The sequence below is a fragment of the Hoplias malabaricus genome, chromosome 1 (genome assembly GCF_029633855.1).
Source record: "Hoplias malabaricus isolate fHopMal1 chromosome 1, fHopMal1.hap1, whole genome shotgun sequence".
Lineage (NCBI taxonomy): Eukaryota > Metazoa > Chordata > Actinopteri > Characiformes > Erythrinidae > Hoplias > Hoplias malabaricus.
This window is the reverse complement of record NC_089800.1, coordinates 56,091,100-56,111,336: the sequence shown is the minus strand read 5'-3', so window position 1 is coordinate 56,111,336 and position 20,237 is coordinate 56,091,100. Positions and strand designations below refer to the sequence as shown.

At 38.4% G+C, this 20,237-nt stretch overlaps 1 protein-coding gene across 1 annotated transcript; it reads right to left on the bottom strand.

Annotated features, from left to right (window-relative positions):
* Window positions 1–8,731: 8,731 nt before the first annotated feature.
* Window positions 8,732–16,811, bottom strand: prox2 (prospero homeobox 2). Its single transcript, XM_066682784.1, has 4 exons — window positions 15,241–16,811; window positions 13,536–13,643; window positions 10,580–10,774; window positions 8,732–9,214 (listed from the first exon to the last, which is right to left on the bottom strand). Exons 1-4 carry the CDS (start codon window positions 16,762–16,764, stop codon window positions 9,047–9,049), a joined length of 1,995 nt encoding a protein of 664 aa, XP_066538881.1. The 5' UTR covers window positions 16,765–16,811; the 3' UTR covers window positions 8,732–9,046.
* Window positions 16,812–20,237: the final 3,426 nt, after the last annotated feature.

Below are 20,237 nucleotides of genomic sequence, written 5' to 3'. Positions count from 1 at the left end.
GATCAGGACAGCCAGTGTTAGATCAAGGCAGCCAGTGTTAGATCAAGACAGCCAGTGTTAGATCAGGACAGCCAGTGTGGGTTCAGGACAGCCAGTGTGGGTTCAGGACAGCCAGTGTGGGTTCAGGACAGCCAGTGTTAGATCAAGACAGCCAGTGTTAGATCAAGACAGCCAGTGTTAGATCAGGACAGCTAGTGTTAGATCAGGACAGCCAGTGTTAGATCAGGACAGCCAGTGTTAGATCAGGACAGCCAGTGTTAGATCAGGACAGCCAGTGTTAGATCAGGACAGCCAGTGTTAGATCGGTCAGTGATAATGGGTTTAAAAAATACAGGCCATGTTATATCAGGACAACCAGTGTTAGATTAGTCCTAGCACTGTCTTTGAACACTGCAAATTTTAAAACAATTCAAGAAATATGTTTCTCAAGGTAAAATAGCAAAGAATCTGAGGATGTTTTCGTCTAAAGAACATATAATTTGAAAATTCAGAAAAATCTCTGTATGAAAGAAAAAATCTATATTGGTTGGGTGTGGTGTTCAGGCCCTCGTGTGGCACTGCATAAACAGACACGATTTGTTTACTGGTATTCCTCACGTGTTCAGTTTGCAACTCTTTGGAATTTGTTTTGTCAGTAAACACAGTTTGTAGCTGCATCCACAATCGCAAATTTGTTGTGTTCCAATAAATCAAATCAAAATTCCTTTTGGAAATCATGGCTGCTGCGTCGTCTGGGCTCCTGGGGAATTTTGAAACAAAACAAAAACAAAAAGTTGAAATCCTATAACAACCAAGAATGGGGAAAAACAGTTCACTTTGAAATTTACAGCCGTTGTTCTCGTCAGTTCCCAAACAAACATTTTAACAGTTGTTAAAAGAAGAGGGGAACACAGTGGTAAACATGTCCCTATCCCAAAAAGGCAAAAATGAATTAAGATTTCTCAGTTTCTGAAGTGTCTGTGTACTATTTTCAATTAAATAATTGGTTTATTTGCATTTGCATTTTGTATTCACATGTACATCCCAACTTTTCTGGAAATGGGATTTGTAAATTCAAATCACTCTACAGCCATTTTATAAATGGCAAAATCCACCCAGATGTTTTGTTTGGTTTTTTTAGGTTATGTTTAACAGATAATGATTCATTTCACCAATCTATTGCCAGCACAGCAGAAGCTAAGCTTAGTTACGTCTAGGCCATATGTAAAAACACTCGGCGAGACAGTGAAACTCTGCTGATTTTTATTTTCCAAAATAGAATTAACAGGGAACTGTGTAGAGATTTTTTGTCTAGTATTTGTCTTATTTTAGATGTGTTTTCTCTTAATAAACACAGACTCTGGGATATTGGTCTCCAGAAGGAATCAGATGACATTGTTTGAATACATGAATACTGTGTATTAATCCGCAAATCATTTTTTAGCATTTTTTAAGTCTGTAATCTGTGCGGTCACTAGCTTTGGTTTGTAGGATGGGTTTGTTTGAGGGTATTTATATGTTTATGTAACAAGGACAATACACTTTAATTATCATCTTTATTTCATGATGTAAATATGCCAAATTAAGCCAAATGGTATCCCTGGATAAAAATGTGTCAAATGTAAAATTGTTAACACATGCTCATAATATTCCGTAACTGGTCAGTGGAGCTGGCGGAATAGGCTCAGTACTTCTTGCAGCACCTGGTCAGCCAAGGAGCTATTGAACAGATTGGACAGCAAACGGCTGTCCAAGCCTTCCTGTCATAACACTGCATTATAGCCCTGCTCTCCACTTGCTGCACACTTGAGACACAGCGCTACTGCCAGGATTAGACATTTTAAGGCCTTTCAACCTTTACAGAGTCAAGCCTTTTGTATTATATCTCTGGGGTGAGGTTTAAACTCGTCAGCAGCAGGCATTTTTTTTGTCTTTTGAAGCAGAGTTTACATGCTTTGGAGCCAAGAGCCACCGTGACAGGCCTGCTGTACAGCCGGGTAGTGTGTGTGTGTGTGTGTGGTCTCTGGAGCTCTGAGCCCCACACAGCCTGGCCTTCCTCCCCTGTGGCCCTGCAGTCCCTGACCTTGCCTGGTGGCGGGAGGACATCTCCCATTAAAGCGTCGCATTCTGATAAGGCCATTTCTTTTCTTTCAGCATCTCTTTAATGTCAGGCCTGAAATATGAAGTCATTAGGCGATATTAAAACAGTGCTGACAAACTAATTAACAGAAGACATTATACGGGATGGGCTCGATTAATCCGCTTTAATTGCTCTTTTAAATGGGGGCTCCAATTAAAATTAATAAAGATTTACCGGTGATCGCACAAAACTACGCCAAGGAGTGGCTGTCTGAAGGGCAGGCAAAAGTCAGGATCCGCAGCGCTCAAGTTCTCGTCCCTTTGCTCCCGGTTCCCAGCAGCCTGCTGGGCTGAGCTTCCACTCACACACTCTAACACACGTGTGCATTCCAGCACTGACACACACAAATTGTAGTCTTAAAAACTTCATTCAGATTAGGTCCAGGTGCTTGCTTCAGCTCCAGTTCAGTTCAGTTTGATCATTTCAGAAAAAACGCAAAAGAACACATAAACTTTTACATTTGTACATTGACACACTGAAACAACATATATGTATGCAAATCATGTTTCCTGATTTTACTGGTCCTCTAGTGGCCATTCCATTAGACAAGCTGTAATCAACCATCGTCTAGCCATAACTCCTGGTGAGCAGTTGTGGATATTAAGGGATGATAAAGCACTGTTCTTCCACTCCCCTCTCCATTATTTTTCCTATAGGCCCTGGGGATCAATCCAGCAATCTTCCAGTCCTGTGCCCACCTCTCTAACATTTGGCCATGGCTGCCCCCGAATTGATGTAATCAAATAAACATTTCTGTTCCTCTGTCAACAGATTACGTAGGACACTCCCAGCATGATGTGTGTAAAATGAGCTACTAGCAAGCACTGAGGGGGTGAAGTGCAAGTGGATAATACACCTTTTGTGAAAGCAGTTCACATTGTTCCACAAAGACCTGTCAAAGAGGTAAGAAAACTAAAACAGTGATCTTAAACACGAAATCTTAAAAACACTGATCTTGAGGCTTGGGCGTAAACTGAAAAGTTAATACTTATCTTCTACAGTCTTTGATTAAACATATATAAAATGGAGGTTACTCCTGTGTGGGAAATGATGCTGTTTAAAATGTCTGTGTGGAATTTCAGCCCTATTGGATTCATCTTGAAACATATTGAGAACACCAAGAGTGTGAAATTTACATGAAGACAAAATCTGTGTGGACCTATTAAAAATAAGGTAATTTTGAGTTGTTGTGGTCACTTCATAATTCCGTGTGTTATTTCAACCTTCGCTCCTTCTCTTACTACATTTAATATGTAAAATTGTTAACGAATAATATGGAAAACTTTTGTAGCTGTCTAAAATTTAAAGTTGGCACATGTTAGCTACATTCTCAGTTTATGTAAACACCACTGAAAATCATTGCAATAGAATCTGATGCTCTACAGCTGTTTTGTGTGAGTCTAAATCAGTACCTGTTGCCTAGTGTAGACAAGAGCTGTTGTCCCAGTACAGGGCTGGGGAGCAATTGCTCCAAGTATATCCAGGAGATCCAGAATTAATCGTTATCACAATCTGTAGCTGTAATTGTATGAATGCAATCAAATCATTAGAGTAATGTTCCAACATAGTGCAAGTTCTTCTCTGGAGAGCACAGGCTGCCACTGCAACAAAGAAACATCCAATTGCTGATTAATACCCTTCATTTCAGAAGAACTGTTGAATGAGCAGTGGTCTACAAACCTTAGACCGTAGAGTGCATAATGGATTACATCAGAGATTGCATGTAAGAGAGAGATTAAAAGGTGGTCTCTGTAGAATGAGGGATTGTTGTCATTTGTCATTGGCATGGGCTAGTGTTTCCCTCTTGTGGTCAAAAGCCGAAACAGCAAATAGTAATTTTTTTAAATAGGTGAAAATTCAAATGTTGCTCAATCGTTTTTTTTCCCACACCAGGTCAGTGCCAAGGTGGGAAGGTGGGTACACACCCTGGGAAAGGGTACCAGTCCATCACAGGGAAGCACACACTCACCCATTTACTCACACACAGCCAATCCAACTGTTTTTGCATCGTCAGAGGATACTGGAACACTTGAAAAAGTCCATGCAGACACAGGGAGAACACAACTCTTCACAAGCAGTGATCTGAGGTGGGCATTAAACCCAGAATCCCAAGATCCTGAAGCCTTGTGGGAGTGACTCCTGTAGCACCATCATAACCCCCTGGCAGTATATATTACAGGGCCACAAATGAGTGAAAGCCTGATTATGCAGCCCTTCTTCTCAAATGAAGTGCATGAATAGGGATGGTAAAGGCAGTTTCAGATCTACTGGAAAGACTTTACACTTTCACATTGTTGTGAAGACTTGATTGTAGTCAGCCACCCACAGAAACATAAATGAGGACAGGTACTGATGTTGGATTAGTTCTAGACCACAAACACCACTCTAACTCATCCATACATTATTGAATGGAGCGTCATCACTCCAGAGAACACAGCTCCACTGCTCCACAGCCCAGAACTGTGGGACTTTTTACCCCTCTGGCATAGTGCATGTGCAACTGCACCAGAGCCTTCCATTATATGGAGGGGGGCCTATAAACTTTGGAACATAAAATGTGAGTGACAGCTGAATGACATCACTCATGATGCTGTTTAATTTAATTCCACTAGATGGTATCATTTTCCTTCTCGCATAATATTAGGGCTTTCTGTGTTGTTATTACACAAAGCCTTCAAACCTTGCTTTACCGCACACTGACAGAATACGGACACTGTTAGCTTTAAATTAATAAAAGCGTTTTCCTTTCATGTTCTGCTGGTCTAGATTAGCCTCAGATACAGAGCTGCAGCTCGCCAATAACATCCCCATGTTTAAAGCCTTGAAGAGCCGTTAACAATTGAGTGAGGGAAGGATTTCAGCTGTAGGGCTCTTCTTTGCTTTACTGTTTGATATTCACAGCTTTCCTTTTATTTCAGTCTCTAAATATTTCACAGTTTTTAAATTTCATTTTTTAAAGTAATGTGAGAAATGACACCTTAACCAAAGTTGAAAACAATTGAAAAGACTTTTTTCTGCCTTGGCCTCATCATCGCAATCTAAATAATGTCTTGCAGTAAAAATGTCATGTCAAATTAATTTGAGCAAAACACTTCAGCACAATTATGTTCATTTTAATTGAAAATATAAACCAATTTATGCAGAGGAGATTGATCTAATTGAAAGAGAATGTCTCTGAAATAATTACCATAGTTTGTGTTTTTCCCTCCTCCTCACAAAGCCAATTAAACTAATGTTTTAATTTCTTTAATATTATCTTTTCAGATGTAATTGTTGCTTGGGTGCCTTGCAGGGTTTCCTGCTTAATGTGTTTGCGTTGCAGCCTACTGCGTCTCTGATTAAAACATTAACACGAAACATGTTACTGCAAAAATAAATCTTCAGAGTATGCAGTAATCTCATGTTAAATATGTTCGTGTTGACATGTAGTACCAGCACATGGACACTTCTCTTACTTTCAGTCAGTGAAGCCGCATAAAGGAGTTAACACAGTATTGCTGCTTACAGGAATGGTTCAGGAAACATATCATTTGTAATGCATTTACAAATCTAGAGGAAGCCTTAATCACACTTTATAGAGTTAGATGAGGTATTTTTAAGATTGTGACTTAAACAACTGAAAAAACATGGCCCTGAAAACCATTTTTGTTTTAATCTTGATTTAAAAAAAAAAAAAAGAAAGATGAAAAAGATTCCAGTTGCACAGAGTTTATTTTTCTTCATTTGTGAGCAGTTTTCTAACTGGTTCATGTGTGAAAAGTCACGTGATCAAGTGGAACATGGTGGTAATACACTTCACCAATGTGTGGTCAACCACATACTTGCAAGAGAGGCTTGAAAAATGCTCGTAGTATTTTTCACACACACACACAAACGTGCTAGTAATGGGACAGCTCCTAATCTGTGGGCCTTTCAGAACTGTTCAGCTACATTAGCCTTGTAGATCCAGCGTAAATTGAAGAAACACACCTCTGACACCAAATATGTCATGGCTAATGAGCTGCAATTGGGGCAAGGGGGAAATTATGTAAATGGTGTGTTTTTGTCTTAACCCTCACCCTGACTGTCTGCAGAGTAGCATCTCCATGTGCTACTTCAGAAACTCCTCAGGCTTAGAGGAGCAAGGTTAGGGGGACAGGGGCCTGGAGGCTGCGGCGTGCGGTGTGTGTTGTGAGGAGTGATGAGTCGGCAGCTCTGACAAAGTTGGGTGCTTGGAGGAAAGAGTGGCCATGTGGCTGGAATTCTGCTTGGGTGGCACATCTCTGTTATGAGGTCATGTTGCGGATTACTCACGAGGATAGAATGCATTGTTGTTGTTTTTAAGACACGGGCGCTTGTGAGCGCTCGTGCCAAGCCGCACAGTGAATGAGGGCCTTAGAAATGCGACTTGAATTGGCTGCGCAGAACAATGCGAGCAGCATACTTTACTGCACTCTCAACAGCAGCCTTTATGTCATGGATTAGTGGCACCTTAGTGAGCTGTGATTGGATAAACAATATTTTCAATGGCCCTCATGAGGGGGAGGTGCAGCTGTTGTCAGGTTTGTATCTGAGATGAATGACCAATAAACAAGTGCCTCTCCTTCAAAGTTACAGAGCTTTATGTTTAGGGTTAGTGTAACTGCAATGAAAGTGTGGAGCAATTTAAGCCACACTTCATTTATTTTCAGACATAATAGCCATTAAGTGCAAGCGTTTTCTTTTTCCCATTTTTGATTACGTTAATTACTAATACTAGATAAAAAAAAATGTTGTGGAGAAAATGGGACTCGTAACAAGGGGACAAGACAGTGTTTTAAATAAATGCTTTCCTCCCCCTTCGGAGGAAAACTTTAGTTTTACAACAACAGGTGGTCTGAAAGGACACGTACTGCCAACAACCCTTTAGTGAGAAAAGGAGAACCTTTGTTTCTTAAACAGGGGTGAATATGTACAGGACTGAATGGGTTCTAAGAGAGTTCCATGAGGTACTTCACATCTAAAACCTGAAAGCAAGCTTTGCAAAAAAGAGTGGAAGCTGTAATGAAAGCAATGGTGAAACTGGCCACAAAAATGCTTGTGTGTGCAAAAAATGTGTGTGTGTTTACATATAAAAGCTAAGGCAGACTACTGTAAAATGCATAGGATAGTCCACTGCTATTGATAAACAAACTAATTAAACTCTTCCCTATAAAGAAAGTAATAATGGTAAAAAAACATGAAACGTATCAATGTTTTTACACAGGTTTATTGTGCACATACGTTTGCTGGTCTGTATACTTAAAACTAGTTTACATGAATAATTAATCTGTCATAAAATAACATACTACACAACTACGGAAATTAGCATATATTTAGACATATTTGGAATTCATTACAGACACATCATGAGATAAAACTCCCAGCCTGTACACAATATATCACAATCTTTAAGAGATCCATAGATAAATCCCAACTTAAAAATTCACAAGGAAAAAAACTTCATCTTAACACCTTTAATTATTTAAACCTTCACTTATTTCATTTGAGACAAAAATAAAACAAAACAAAACCAAAGTTGAACTGTATAAAAGTAAAGTATAATTCACTTAAAATAAGAACAAAGGTAGCTTACATTATCTGATATCTGAGGTCAACCAAGCTGGCAGATTCAACATGATGCAACATTACAATAATATCATATCATATCTGCTACATATAAAATCATTTGAAGATGCATTTGAACAGTTTATTGATGACATTTTAGCATTCTTTTGCAGCAGATGTTAGATCTACTGTAACACTTTGCTTGAACCATGCTCCATAACATTGACAAAATCATGCTATAAACATGTCATGACATCTGAGTTGAGACGGGCTCTGTATTGTAATAGGGTCATGTTACCATTACAGTTAATGGCCATTTTGTTAACGTTCAACAAAACTTGGTAAAATAATTCATACATGATTATGTAAAGTATTACAAGCTATTATTCTTACATACGTGTTTATAAGAACTTATTCCAGTGGGCCTTGTCTATTACAAAGGCTGCTTCTGTCAACTTTTATGTCAATTTGATATCAGTGATATCAGTTTGCAGTGACATCACATACAACTGACTGTAGGTTGGTGTATATCGCAGTGATGATGCTGATGATGTGACAGACTTATAAACCTTACAAAACTTGGTCAAATATAAACCTAAAGGCCACAGAAGATCTTTGTTCAACCAGCCCGTGCAGACTGTCACATTATCAGTATGTCACTTTGACATAAACTGAGCAACAACATTATTGCATTTAGGCCCAGAAAGTGTCAACCTGATGTTAGAAAAACACTATTATCAAACACTGATGTAAGGTCACCTTAACATCCAAGCTGACAAATTTATACCTAATGACAAATGACACCTACTGGAATAAATGTTTATAAATTTATATGATATCTTCAAAATAGCAACTTTAAAGAAGAAGGAAAAAACCTTCTTTGTAACAAACCTTATGAAACAAGAAATTTTGGACCACTTCTAAATTTCCATTCAACATGAAATTTTAAACACGATGCATAGTGTAACTGAATTTTTCACATTATGTGCAAAAGTAAAAAAAAGCACCAAAAATATAGATATAAGATCTATAGGTTTTAGTGGATAATGATATCATGTAGAATTATCTCATTTATCATGAAGCTGTAGGATAATGTTTGGTGTATTTCACAGGGTGTAAAAAGTATCACGTGACAAAGCAAACATAAAAGCATGTGTCACGACTATTACCAGCACTAGTAACATGACCTACTGTGACATGTTTATGGTATAGTTATGTCACATGTATGTTGCAAGATTCAAGTAAAGCGTTATTGCAACTAAGTCAAAACATTAGCATCATGATGAACTTCTGAAATGCGCAGACTCCTCATCAGCTATTAACACTGTCTGGCCCTACACATGTTTTTGAGAAAAATGTTACCTACAGGTATGAAGGAGACTTGAATTCCTCAGGAACATCGCTGTCCAATTTACAGATGACTTTGTAAATGGCTTTTTTCCAGGAGGGGTCAGTGTCTTTGTTGAGTGAGATGGCGTTGTAGAATTCATGAAGTGTGATTTCAGCCACTTCCAGGAACCTGTCGGGGACCTGTCAATCAGAGGATTATCAAATAGAAAGTGTTTGTGGTCAAGCCTGGCCTGTATATTCACGATCTAAAAATGAAAGAGCCTGGTTCTTGTGGAGCAAGTAAGGGAATCACATGGAAGTGTGTGATTGCAGGCTCATAATATTCAGCACTCATAGCAGTTGAGGCCAGTGGCAAAACACTCCTGGACTAAATCAATAAATGAACCCCCAGCCTTTGATGTTGCCATATGATGGCAAGAAGTGCATGGCAAAAGCAAGAGTGTTTTCCCTCTCTTTTAAACTGTTTATCAGCATGAGACTGTGAACCAACATGGTAGATCTCTCTGTCTTTACATGCAATCTTTAATGTGCGCACTTCAAAACAGCATGCTCCTTTTGCCTTTGTTTTCAGCATGTATAAAACAAATACAGCGTCAGAGTCATTAGTGGAGCGGTATGGACAGATGCTTTGATTTTTGGTAGCTTGTTGCTTCTAACTTAACTGTTCGGAAAATGAACGAAAGAACTGTGGCCCTTCCCAGGAATTTGGGCTGTACTTTTGCACGCCACACATGATTTGGTGAGATCAGCCCAGTGGGGGGATAGTGGGAAGAAGAAGGATCTATCTGGTGTCATTATTTCCCATAGAATTGCTAAGCGAGCTGTTGATGGTCAGCAAAGGCTATTTTCTTTCCCTGAGTCTCCAAGCACAAAAGCAGGCCCTGGGAAAGGAATGTCTTAGTCCCAAGGTAAAGACAACTGTCTCAGCTCGTTCCCATTCGCCCTCGGAATCTGCAGCTTCTTTCTCAGCATTCCGCATCAGTAGCAATCCCAGCCTCGCTCAGGCGTGGCCAGCTCCTAATCCTGAGTTGTTTTAGTAGGATTCTGTGGCTTCCTCTTCCCACAGTTGGCTAAAGCGGCACTGGGACCTTGGATAATGGCTCCCAAAAAGCAGCACAACCACAGGTGCAGTGTGACACATGGGTAAGGATGAGGACCCTGTGCCTAGGTCATTACAGATTGACCATAGATCAGCTCTCAGTGCTACGCTACATGTTGGACTTAGCAAGTCATGCTCAGAGGAAATGCACCTGACACTTTCAGAAGATCCAGTGCCATTACAGTTGATAATACAAGCAGTCTTTCACCTATCTAGAGGAGAACTGTAAGTAGCTGTGATCTTCCCAACTGATCTCCTCTCTCTCCCTCTCTATTATATCTCACCTTTAGGATAAACAGTGAAACCTTCAGGCCATGGAGAGGCTTAAATTCTGACAGTAGTGTTTACTTTATTTTTAAGTAGTTTCTTGAAATGCTGTTACTTAAAATGTACTGCATTAGTATCAAGCTACATTCAAGGTCATTACTGAACAGAAAGAAAAGTACCTGGAAGTCATTGGCTTTGTTGTAGTGCATGTTGAGAGCACGGAAAAGTTCAGAGTCTCTGGTAACAACCAAGTCTTTCACATCACTCACACCATCCACAATGGCCTGGCGGGCAAACTTCTCCATCTGTATGTAGTAGAACTCTCTGAAGTTACTGAACCACTTGATAAGCTGGGAGGTGATGCAGCGATTAAACTGAAACACACAAGAATGGAGAGGGAAGATAATGTAAGATAACATCAGCCACAGTGGTGAGACACTGCTCTAATGCAACCCAAAAAAGAAAATAATTCATTAATAAAGCCACCATATTGTGGTCAGGTTTTTTTTCTATTTGTGGGCAAAATAAATGTAAAAGCATTTGCATTCTTATCTGTCACACTGTTCTGACTGATTATATGGTCTGTTTCATGAGTACTCATCCATTGTTTTAAGGCATTACCCAATACTTCGTTCCCACCAGCTTATTGCCCCTAAACTAGCAGCTATGAAAACAGTGGGCTAAACTCAGTCTTGACATTAGCCTTGTTATTATATCTGCTCATCCAAAACCTGAGAGAAAGAAAAAGGAGGGAGGAAAAAAAAAACGCCCAAGGGCTGAAGCGCCATCAAAGACATTTCTTCCCTCACTGTGCACCGGGTGAGAACACGACTGTGGAAGAGGCCAGAAGGAAGCTTCCCTCTCACTGACTTTGGCTGATAGGAATGGAATCAGACACTGGGATTAGCTTTGCCTTTGTTCACTGTCACTTCCCACACAAGGGTCGGCCCTGGACAAGGAGGAGACTTGTCCAGGCTCTCCTCACCGGGCCCTGGAGGTCAGGGGACCCCTCCAATCCCAGCAGCCCCCACAGGAAGTGTAGTGGGACTGGAGGGAGCCATGCCAGACAGGAAGCTGTCTGCCAACCTGTTCTAAAGCAGAGTCACTGTTCCAAAGATACATCGGTAAAAAGAATTCATTTAATGATGTGGAAAGTTCAGCTGCAGTCACATATTGGTGCAAGTCAGTATTTAAACCGTTCATCTTTAGAAAATCAAGTACAAATCTTGCATCAGATCTGAAAACACTCCACATATGTTTCTGTCCAGTTTCTCACTGCCAGAAGATAACTTCGTACTATGGAGTTTTTTTACTATGGCGTAGTAAAAAAAACTGTGGCATACTATTTGATTGGTGAAAATTAGTCTCTGATGTTAACATAATACTGTACATAGCTCTTCTGATGTTCTGCCAACATTTTTTTTTATAACATGAGAGAATCGGACCGAATGTATAAAGCTGTGCTTGATATTTGCTTCAAAGCAATATTTATATTATGATGGTTATGACTATGTAGTGTCTATAAACATTTAATCAATAAATCCATATCTTATTATGATCTCCTCCAATCTGAGTGTGTTTCTGCAGACTACAAGTGCTCAGCATATGCGAGAATTTCTTCAAGACGGCTGAAAAACCATCCCAGGTGGCTCCTCATGAAGCTGCCAAGAATGTGCAAAGCTGTCATCAAGGAACAGATTGGCTACATTGAAGAATCTAAAAAAAGGATTTTTTTTATTATTTGTTTAGGTTTTTTGGTCAGTGCATAGCTCTGTATGTGCTATTCCATATATTTTAAGACTTCACTACATTTTTTAGACTTCACTACTGTCCGTAAAGGAAAAAATAGTAAAAACAAGTACAGCATATGTTGGCAGTGTAGGTTAGACCCTGTCAGCACTGTTATTGGGTTTTGAGAAACTGAAGCTTTGTAAAACTGTATTATCGTGTCCCATATTTTAAAGAATAGCTAATATAATAAATGAAAATCTGTATATTTAAGTGTAGATTTTCAAAGCCTTTACTCTTCTTAAGACTAATAGAACACTACACCTCAGGGTGTATTCAGATGAGTCAACCCCAGTTTAGAGCCTCAGGACTCATAGCTCTCACAGGATGTTATGCTAGCAAAGGTTGTTGTTCCAGGGCCTAAACTCTATTCACTGGTCAGTTCAGATCAGCTCTATTGTCGTCTATTGACAACTCACTGGCTGCTGAGCAATGAGGGGTTAACTCTGAACACAGATGACAGCAGCCTCATCTCCTTTCTCTTTTTGTCTTCTTTTGCTGACTTGAGGAACTTTTTTTAAACCATGTTAAAGATAAACCAGCAGCCCCTGTTAACTAAAGTCCTAAGTCCTAAAGCCTTTGGACAAGCCTTAAAACTGCCTGTGGCTAAATATATTTATTACTTAATTCTGAAGCTATAAAAACTGGCTCAGTTTTAAATAGGATGATGAAATTGAATATAAATTAAAATAGTGAGATTTTTAGCCTATACTTCAAAAAAAAAAAAAAACAATGAATAAAAACATTGTAAAATAACAGTTTAAGGACTGAAAAAAAAACATAACATAATTTTAAGGGCCAATACAATGCTGCTTACTTCATAAATCTTTTAATGTCCTATTGTCAATAGTGATATAAACTGTTCATAAATACTAATGTTATTATAATAACTACTAAATGTTACTGAAAGCTTATTCTTTTGTCATTATGAAGGTATCCTTGAAAAAAATTCTTGCTATATTATAAAAGTACTTTTCAGCAGCCAACAAGTGCTCAGCATATGTGGAACTTCAAGACGGAAAAGACAGCTCCACATGCTGGGGTGTGCCTAGTGTGTGCAAATGTAAATGAGGTCTACTTTGAAAATCTAAAATAACATTCTGATTGAACACTTTTTTGGTCAGTACCAAATGCTACATTATTTCATACCTTTCATGTCATTAAGGAACATAGTAAGAATAAGAAAAGAGAAGCACAGAAACTGTACTTGTTACTGCAAGGGACTGCATGGAAAATTTCACAATAAATAAATCACAGCAATAATAAAGATATGCATTTGAAGTTACTGGACAGGAAGCAGCTCAAACAAAGACAAAGGAGATTGTGTGCAGCTGATGTATGATATACCTTGACATCAGGGAAAAAGGTCTTGAGTACGTTTGAACTTGGGTAGCGAGTGTAGAAGAACATCAGTTTGGCTTTCTTCAGATGGTTGGGGGTTAGTCCCTCTTGAATGTACCACAGTTAAGGCCCAAACAATGGTCATACAACATATACTCTTTGGTGTAAATATTGAAAAAGAACAGATATTATGCCATATTTAATGTTTGAACACATTCATTTTATTAAACAATAACAATAGCAGAAGCTAAACTATGCCCGGCTACATGCTGCAGATGCGGTCACTGGAATTAAATTTGGTAAAGTAGCCATATATGCAGCTCTGTTTAACTCTGAGATTTAATTTGACACTGGTGACTTTACTGTTTTACAGCACAAATTAAATAATGAAATATATTTAGACAACTCTACTCCAACCATCGAGTCAATTAACACACAACAGCATGTGCTAATTGGAAAAAAGAGCTAAACAAATTAGATTAGGGAGTTCAATCAGAGACTTCCACTTAACGCATTTAGTTCCATGTCTGCCAATAGTAACTGATTTGTTGTGAAAACACAGAGAAGACTAAACACAATTTGGATCTTTTACACCCGCAGCAGCACTTAAAAACTGTAATTGTTTAAAATGACTACAGCTCTGTCTGAGGTTTTTTCCCCTTCGTCGTATAGGAACCACACCTCAGGTAATAGCTTCTTATCCACTGGAAGGTCATAACAGTGCATGCATTTATTAGGAAACAGTGCCTTTGAAATGGGGATACTGAAATAAAAGATAGATGAGAATTTGTTCAAAGAGAAGCATGCTGTAGCCCAATGCAGAGGAAAGATAAAGCACATCCTGAAAGAGAGCTGATAATGCATCTTAAATCACTCCGTCCATGGATGGAGTCCAGCTCTGACCACTGGCTCGAGCTGCAATAACAGTAAAAAAAGTGAAATTCTCTACCATGGTAATAATCCTTTCAAAAATACTCTTGTATGGAATTTAATGATGATAAAAGGCCAAATGTCCAATGCTCTGAAACATGTGTACATAACAACGTATGCTTTACGCCGGGCAGTAGGGTTGATGTATAATGATAGTAGAGAGCTTCTTTTGCACAAACAACCAAAAGTGACCTCTCTGATCCATTCCAATCACATTGAGAGTACAGAAACATATTCTGCACCTTTTCAAGTCAAGAGAAAAAAAATCAAGAGAATTTCCTGAACAGAAACTGCTGCTTTTTCTGCCTTTGAAAATTGGCTTTTGTTCCTGACAATTCTTATCAAAGCCTTGTATTCCTTTTTATTTGTCTTTTTCTGGACTTAAAGTCATTACTGGGCCCAGATTAAAGAAGATGCTACAATTTTCTTTGGGGTTACCAAGATCAAAGTAAAAATTCTCCTTGAAGTCTGTGTTAGTGGAACTGCTCAGTGCAGCACTCAATTCAACGAGTCATTGTTCACCAAGGTAGGGTTCAGAGCTGGTAGTTTGTTCAGCTGTTTCTCTGTGTTAAATTAAATATATATATATATATATATATATATATATATATATAATATTTAAAGGGTTGGGATTAAATGTATTTTCAGGTAAATGATTGTGCAACACACAATTTTGACCACAAAATAATGACCATGTTTGTTTTTAAGTTGCTATGGTAATATAATGCATGAGATAATAAGATGAATCAGTCAAATTGTAATCTTATAAAAAAAAGGATATATTCAGTGACATGAAAGTGCTCCTCTCGGCCATGCTCTGCAGGTCACTGCACTCCATCTTTACGTGAGGGAGACACAGGCTGTCCACTGTGACTTGCCCAAGCGTCCCTGGACGATGGTGTGGACCAAGGTGCCCGGAACTTACTTTGGACCTCATGGCGATGCTTTCCCATGGAAGGTCCACTGAATCTGGGGATGACCGATCGAGGGACGGGGGAAGGCAGGGAATCCCTCCAAAATTAGCATGAGGTCCATACTTGAGGAGATGCTCCAGGATCTGGCTGTCGTGGAGGGGAGCACTGTAACTGAACTGGAAGGGGGTCTGGTGGAGCGGATATGGCCTCTTCACCTGCTGACTTACGGAGCTCAGCTGGTTCAGAGTAGGTTTGCGGACCACTAGAGACAAAGCTTCGGTCTGGTGCTCTGGGCTGGGGGCCGGGGTACTCTCATAGAAATCAAGAGGCCTTGGCTTTGAGACATCTTCAGAGTCAGACAGCTCTTGAGCGCAGGCTTGTTGGGCTCGTTTATCCACACCTGGGTACTCTGGGCTTGGACACACACGTGGCTGTGGTGACTGGCACTGCAGGGTCACTGAAAGCTTTCGGAAAACCATATCAACACTTTCGCTTACAGCCCTGGACAGCTCACACTTCAGCATCTCCTGCAGGCTCTTTTGATCTCTCTCTGAGCTTAGATAGCCGCCGTCCACTTTCATTCTCCCCTTGTTGCCGAGCCTTTTGTTGTCAGACTTGCCGCTCAAATCCAGCTGCGGCTCATTGATGTCTTCCCGAATTTCTCCTTCTCCTTTCTCTTCGTTCTCTGGGTTGCTGTGGTCATACATCTGTAGGAATTTTTCCTGGAGTTGGCGCAATAGGCGCTGCATGCTCTGGAGTTGCTCTCTCAGCTTGTTACACTCTTCATCTTTGCTTGTATTAATGCTGCTACTTGGAGTCAGGGTTGCAGCCTGACTATGTTCTTGATGCTGCGGAAGTTTGCGTTTGCGTTTGCTCTCCTTAAAAACTTCTGTGCCATATCTGCTGGCTTCACCCTCCACACCATCTCCTTCTCCATGTGATCTGTCACTGGGGGAACCTGCCATGCCTCGGATGATGTTCTCCACTCTGGCCCGCTTGGCCTGGAGGTGCTCATTGAATGGACGTTCAGATTCGGCACACATTGTGCTAGACATGTGACCCCCAGGGGATGCAGACTCCCCGAGACTGTCCTTGGAAGACATGCTGCTCCTGTCCTCCTGAGCAGACTCACTCACGGTAGGTCCTGAATCGTCCAGTCCGGCAGATACAGAGGTGGGTGGTAAGTAGAGGTGACTGTTGTTGAGAGCAGGGCGCTTGCTGTGGATGGTTTTTCGCAGCAGATGAGAGATCAGAGATCCGCTGTGGTATGAGGAGAGAGGTTCTTCATACATGCCTCTGCGGAAACAGGGCAGCATGAGGTCTGCTTTACTGTCCTCCAGACAGCTCTCATTAGGCTTATGAAGGCTTTGGTCCGGTGGTGTTAGATTCATGTTTACAATAAAATTTTCTTACAGCCAGTACTTCACTTAACCACCAAACCGGCCCAGTACACTCACCCCAACTAGACTACTAATATGTTTTACCTACAAGAAAGAAAACGTAAGTGATTAAATTAGTTGTTTATATTTAGATGTATACATATGTTTATTTTTATTAAATTATTCACAATCCCAAACATCCGTTTGATTTTGACTGAACATATATTTTCAAAACCTTCAAGGCATTGTGATCTAAATGTTTAGGCTGAAAGCTCAGAATTTGTTTTCCAAGGCTGCCAACAAGTGCTGAGCATATGTGGGAATTTCTTCAAGATCTCTGCAAAAGCATCCCAGGTGTCTCCTCATGAAGCTGCCTGAGAGATGCCAAAAGTGCACAAAACTGCATTGAGGCAAGGTTACATCTACTTTGATCACATTAAAATAGAAGACACTTTGGGCTTGATAAATACGTTTTAGTCACAAATAATGTGTTACAGAATAGTTCTGATATCTTGATTATTATATAAAAGCAGAGCTTGATGATTTTAAATATTATCTAAAAGGCATTTCGAGCAGCTTTAAGAAGTTTGTTTTGTGCAAAATACGAAAATCTGGTTGGATCGGTAAAGTAACATGTCAAGGTATTTAATTATTTTTATTTATTTCTAAATCTGAATTTTGTTAAGAAAGCCTGTTACATTCAGTCAAGTTTATACATACAAAAAACAAACAAACAAACAAAAAATATATACACACACGCACACACATTATAGGCTTTGTTTGTACAGTGGATGGGGTGAACTGAAGAGGCTTTTATTTTTTGCTTCAGGTAGACAAAAAACAGAATACTGAATAATTTGAGAGTACGCACTGAATGTAAAAGAGAATCAATTATCCTGTCTTCTACATACAATTCAAAATAAAGTATTAATGATATTAAAACCAAAAAAGAAAAAAAGAGGGAGGCAATAGAATAACTTAAATGCATATAATCATCATCCTGCTTTAAATCTGTAAATATAAAACAATTATGTTAGTATTCAATAATATTAGTAAGTAATAGTAATAATAATAGTAAGTTTTTATTGCTGCTTTCCTTTTCTAACACTTTGTTTAAATTAATAAAGTTATTCAAATGGAATCTCACAACAAAAATACAGAGAATGTCTACCGGAGAATTATTCTTAAAACCCATGACCTAAAGCAGAGCACAGAAACATAATTCAAACGTTTACATTTAATAAAAAATAGTATTTTACCCTAAATATATTGCAGCAAATAAAGGAATCTTTATTTAAATATAAATATATTTCTGTAATGTTTTATTTTTAAATAAAATATAAATGTAATTCTTTGAAGTGAAATTGTCAATTTGATGAATATATATATTTTCAGTAATTAATAATAATAATAATAATAATAATAATAATAATAATAATTATAATAGTTGTTTTAAGTTGCATTCTATGCATTGGTTTACATTCCAGCGATGTTTATAATATATTTAAGATACATGTTATAAAAAACATGTAAAATATATATTAATGGTTTTTTTTGTTTGTTTGGTTTATTTATTTTATTTTATTTTTTATTTTTTTTGACTGACATGTTTTAAAATGACAAACAATTAATTGCATTGAGGAAATCAAGGATACAGTTCAACATCATTGTCTTAAACAGCCCATATAAGACACATACAAAGTGCATTGATAAATACAGATAAATCTAGTAATATACACATATATACAGAAAACAAAATACCAAACACCACATTCTCTACAATGCAAACCACTTTGAATAGATCTAAAGGTCTGTGAAGTTGTCCATGTCATAGATGTGATAAAAGCACTCGAGAGCAAGTAGAAAGGCTGTCTGTCTTACCTGTTGCTGAGCTCAGTGTGAGTGGCAGTGAGAGCCGCTAGGGCTGTGCCTCCAACCCTCTGCAGGATGAAGAGGAGGAGCCTGAGCATCAGAACACACACACACACACACACAAGGCCAAGTCCCACAGACCTGTCTTCACATCACTCTGGTCATTTAACTGCATCCTCAGCAAGTAACACTTTTTCACTGATTTAGATACCATCATTTAGATTATGTCAAAAATTCATGACAAACACATCAACAGAATGAATCCAACTTTATGAAAACCTTAATACTTTTATTTACACATTAAAGTTTAGAGTGTTCTTTGTTTTTGTTTGCTTTTTTTTATTTAGTTTTTGTTAATAACTAACTATAAATAGAAATACCTTCATATAGCACTCAGTTTGTAGTCTGTAGCGTAGCATTTAAAATATTGAAATGTAATAAATTTAAAAAGCCTATAATCTTTTATACAACTAAGTTCCCTTCATGTCATTGATTAACCCTTAATGATATACACAACATTTATTTCCAAAATAAAAACAGCATGTTTAAAAAGTGACCTAAATATAGCTCTACACCTTCACTCACTATGTGCAGATCTATATGGAATATGCATATTCCTAATGTTTATTTTCACTTACATCTTTACCACTTCCCTGCAGCTCCAAAGCCCTGACCTGCAAACTGATACAAATGGTTTCTTTAGGTTTATGATGTAAGAAACACTGGCATCCCTGCAGTTTCAAAGCAGAAATGCACAGCCATGATGTTGATTTCACACAAGATATGTTTTCTAGTGTATTAAAAATACGAAAGAGGCATGTTGATATCTTCACCATATTAAATTCCTCCATGTCTTAATTTATTAGCATTTATTTACTCAACCAGGTAAAGCAACTGTATACAATCATGGCAGTGTGTGTGCAAAAATGTGTTAAAGTCGTAAAAAGCCTTGCATTGTGTTGTATTTAAAAAAGTACCCGTAAGTTAATGTCGACATGTGGATAACACAGATTTCTGCTCTTATCTTCCTCTTGAGAAGTTGACTTACGACCTTAACCACAAATCTGACAAGTGATTCCCAAATGATCTGGGAATCTTTTAATTCCTTTTTACAGAAACTATAATCATCATTTGTCCCTGAAAAAGGAAGGCTGGCTGTCCTTATCATTTTATTTATTTATCTATTTTTCATATATGATATTCATTTACCTGTCTCTTGTCGCCTTCTGATTTTTAAAATAAAATTTTTATTTTATACGCTTATATATAGGTAGAGATATTATATTTCTTTTCCTGTTTTCATTTTGTCTGTTTTGTTTTTCAATGTTTTCAAAATTACACGAAAAAAAACCCCTTAAAAACCAATAAAAATAGTAACTAAGGGAGTGTCTATAAGGCTGTGAAGTGTCTGGAGAGTTGAGTGGGAGTGAAAGGCCGCATTTAACTTTAGGAGGGTCGTTATAACACTTAATGTGGGTTACGCCTAGTAAACAACACGTTGCTCTTAACATTTACTTTGAACTGAGAAGATGCTAATGAGCATTAATATATGAGATAAGGCCTTTGGCGTTGTTTTGCTTTAAAATTCCCCTTTTCTTAGGTGGTAAGTGTAA

Excerpts from the sequence above, each read along its gene's own strand:
- prox2 (XM_066682784.1), bottom strand. The coding sequence starts at position 16,764 with ATGAATCTAACACCACCGGACCAAAGCCTTCATAAGCCTAATGAGAGC. Across the intron at positions 13,644-15,240 it reads GCACTTTCATGTCACTGAAT|ATTCAAGAGGGACTAACCCC; the intron begins ATATCCTTTTTT and ends TAACTGTGGTAC. Across the intron at positions 10,775-13,535 it reads CCTTTTTCCCTGATGTCAAG|TTTAATCGCTGCATCACCTC; the intron begins GTATATCATACA and ends TGTGTGTTTCAG.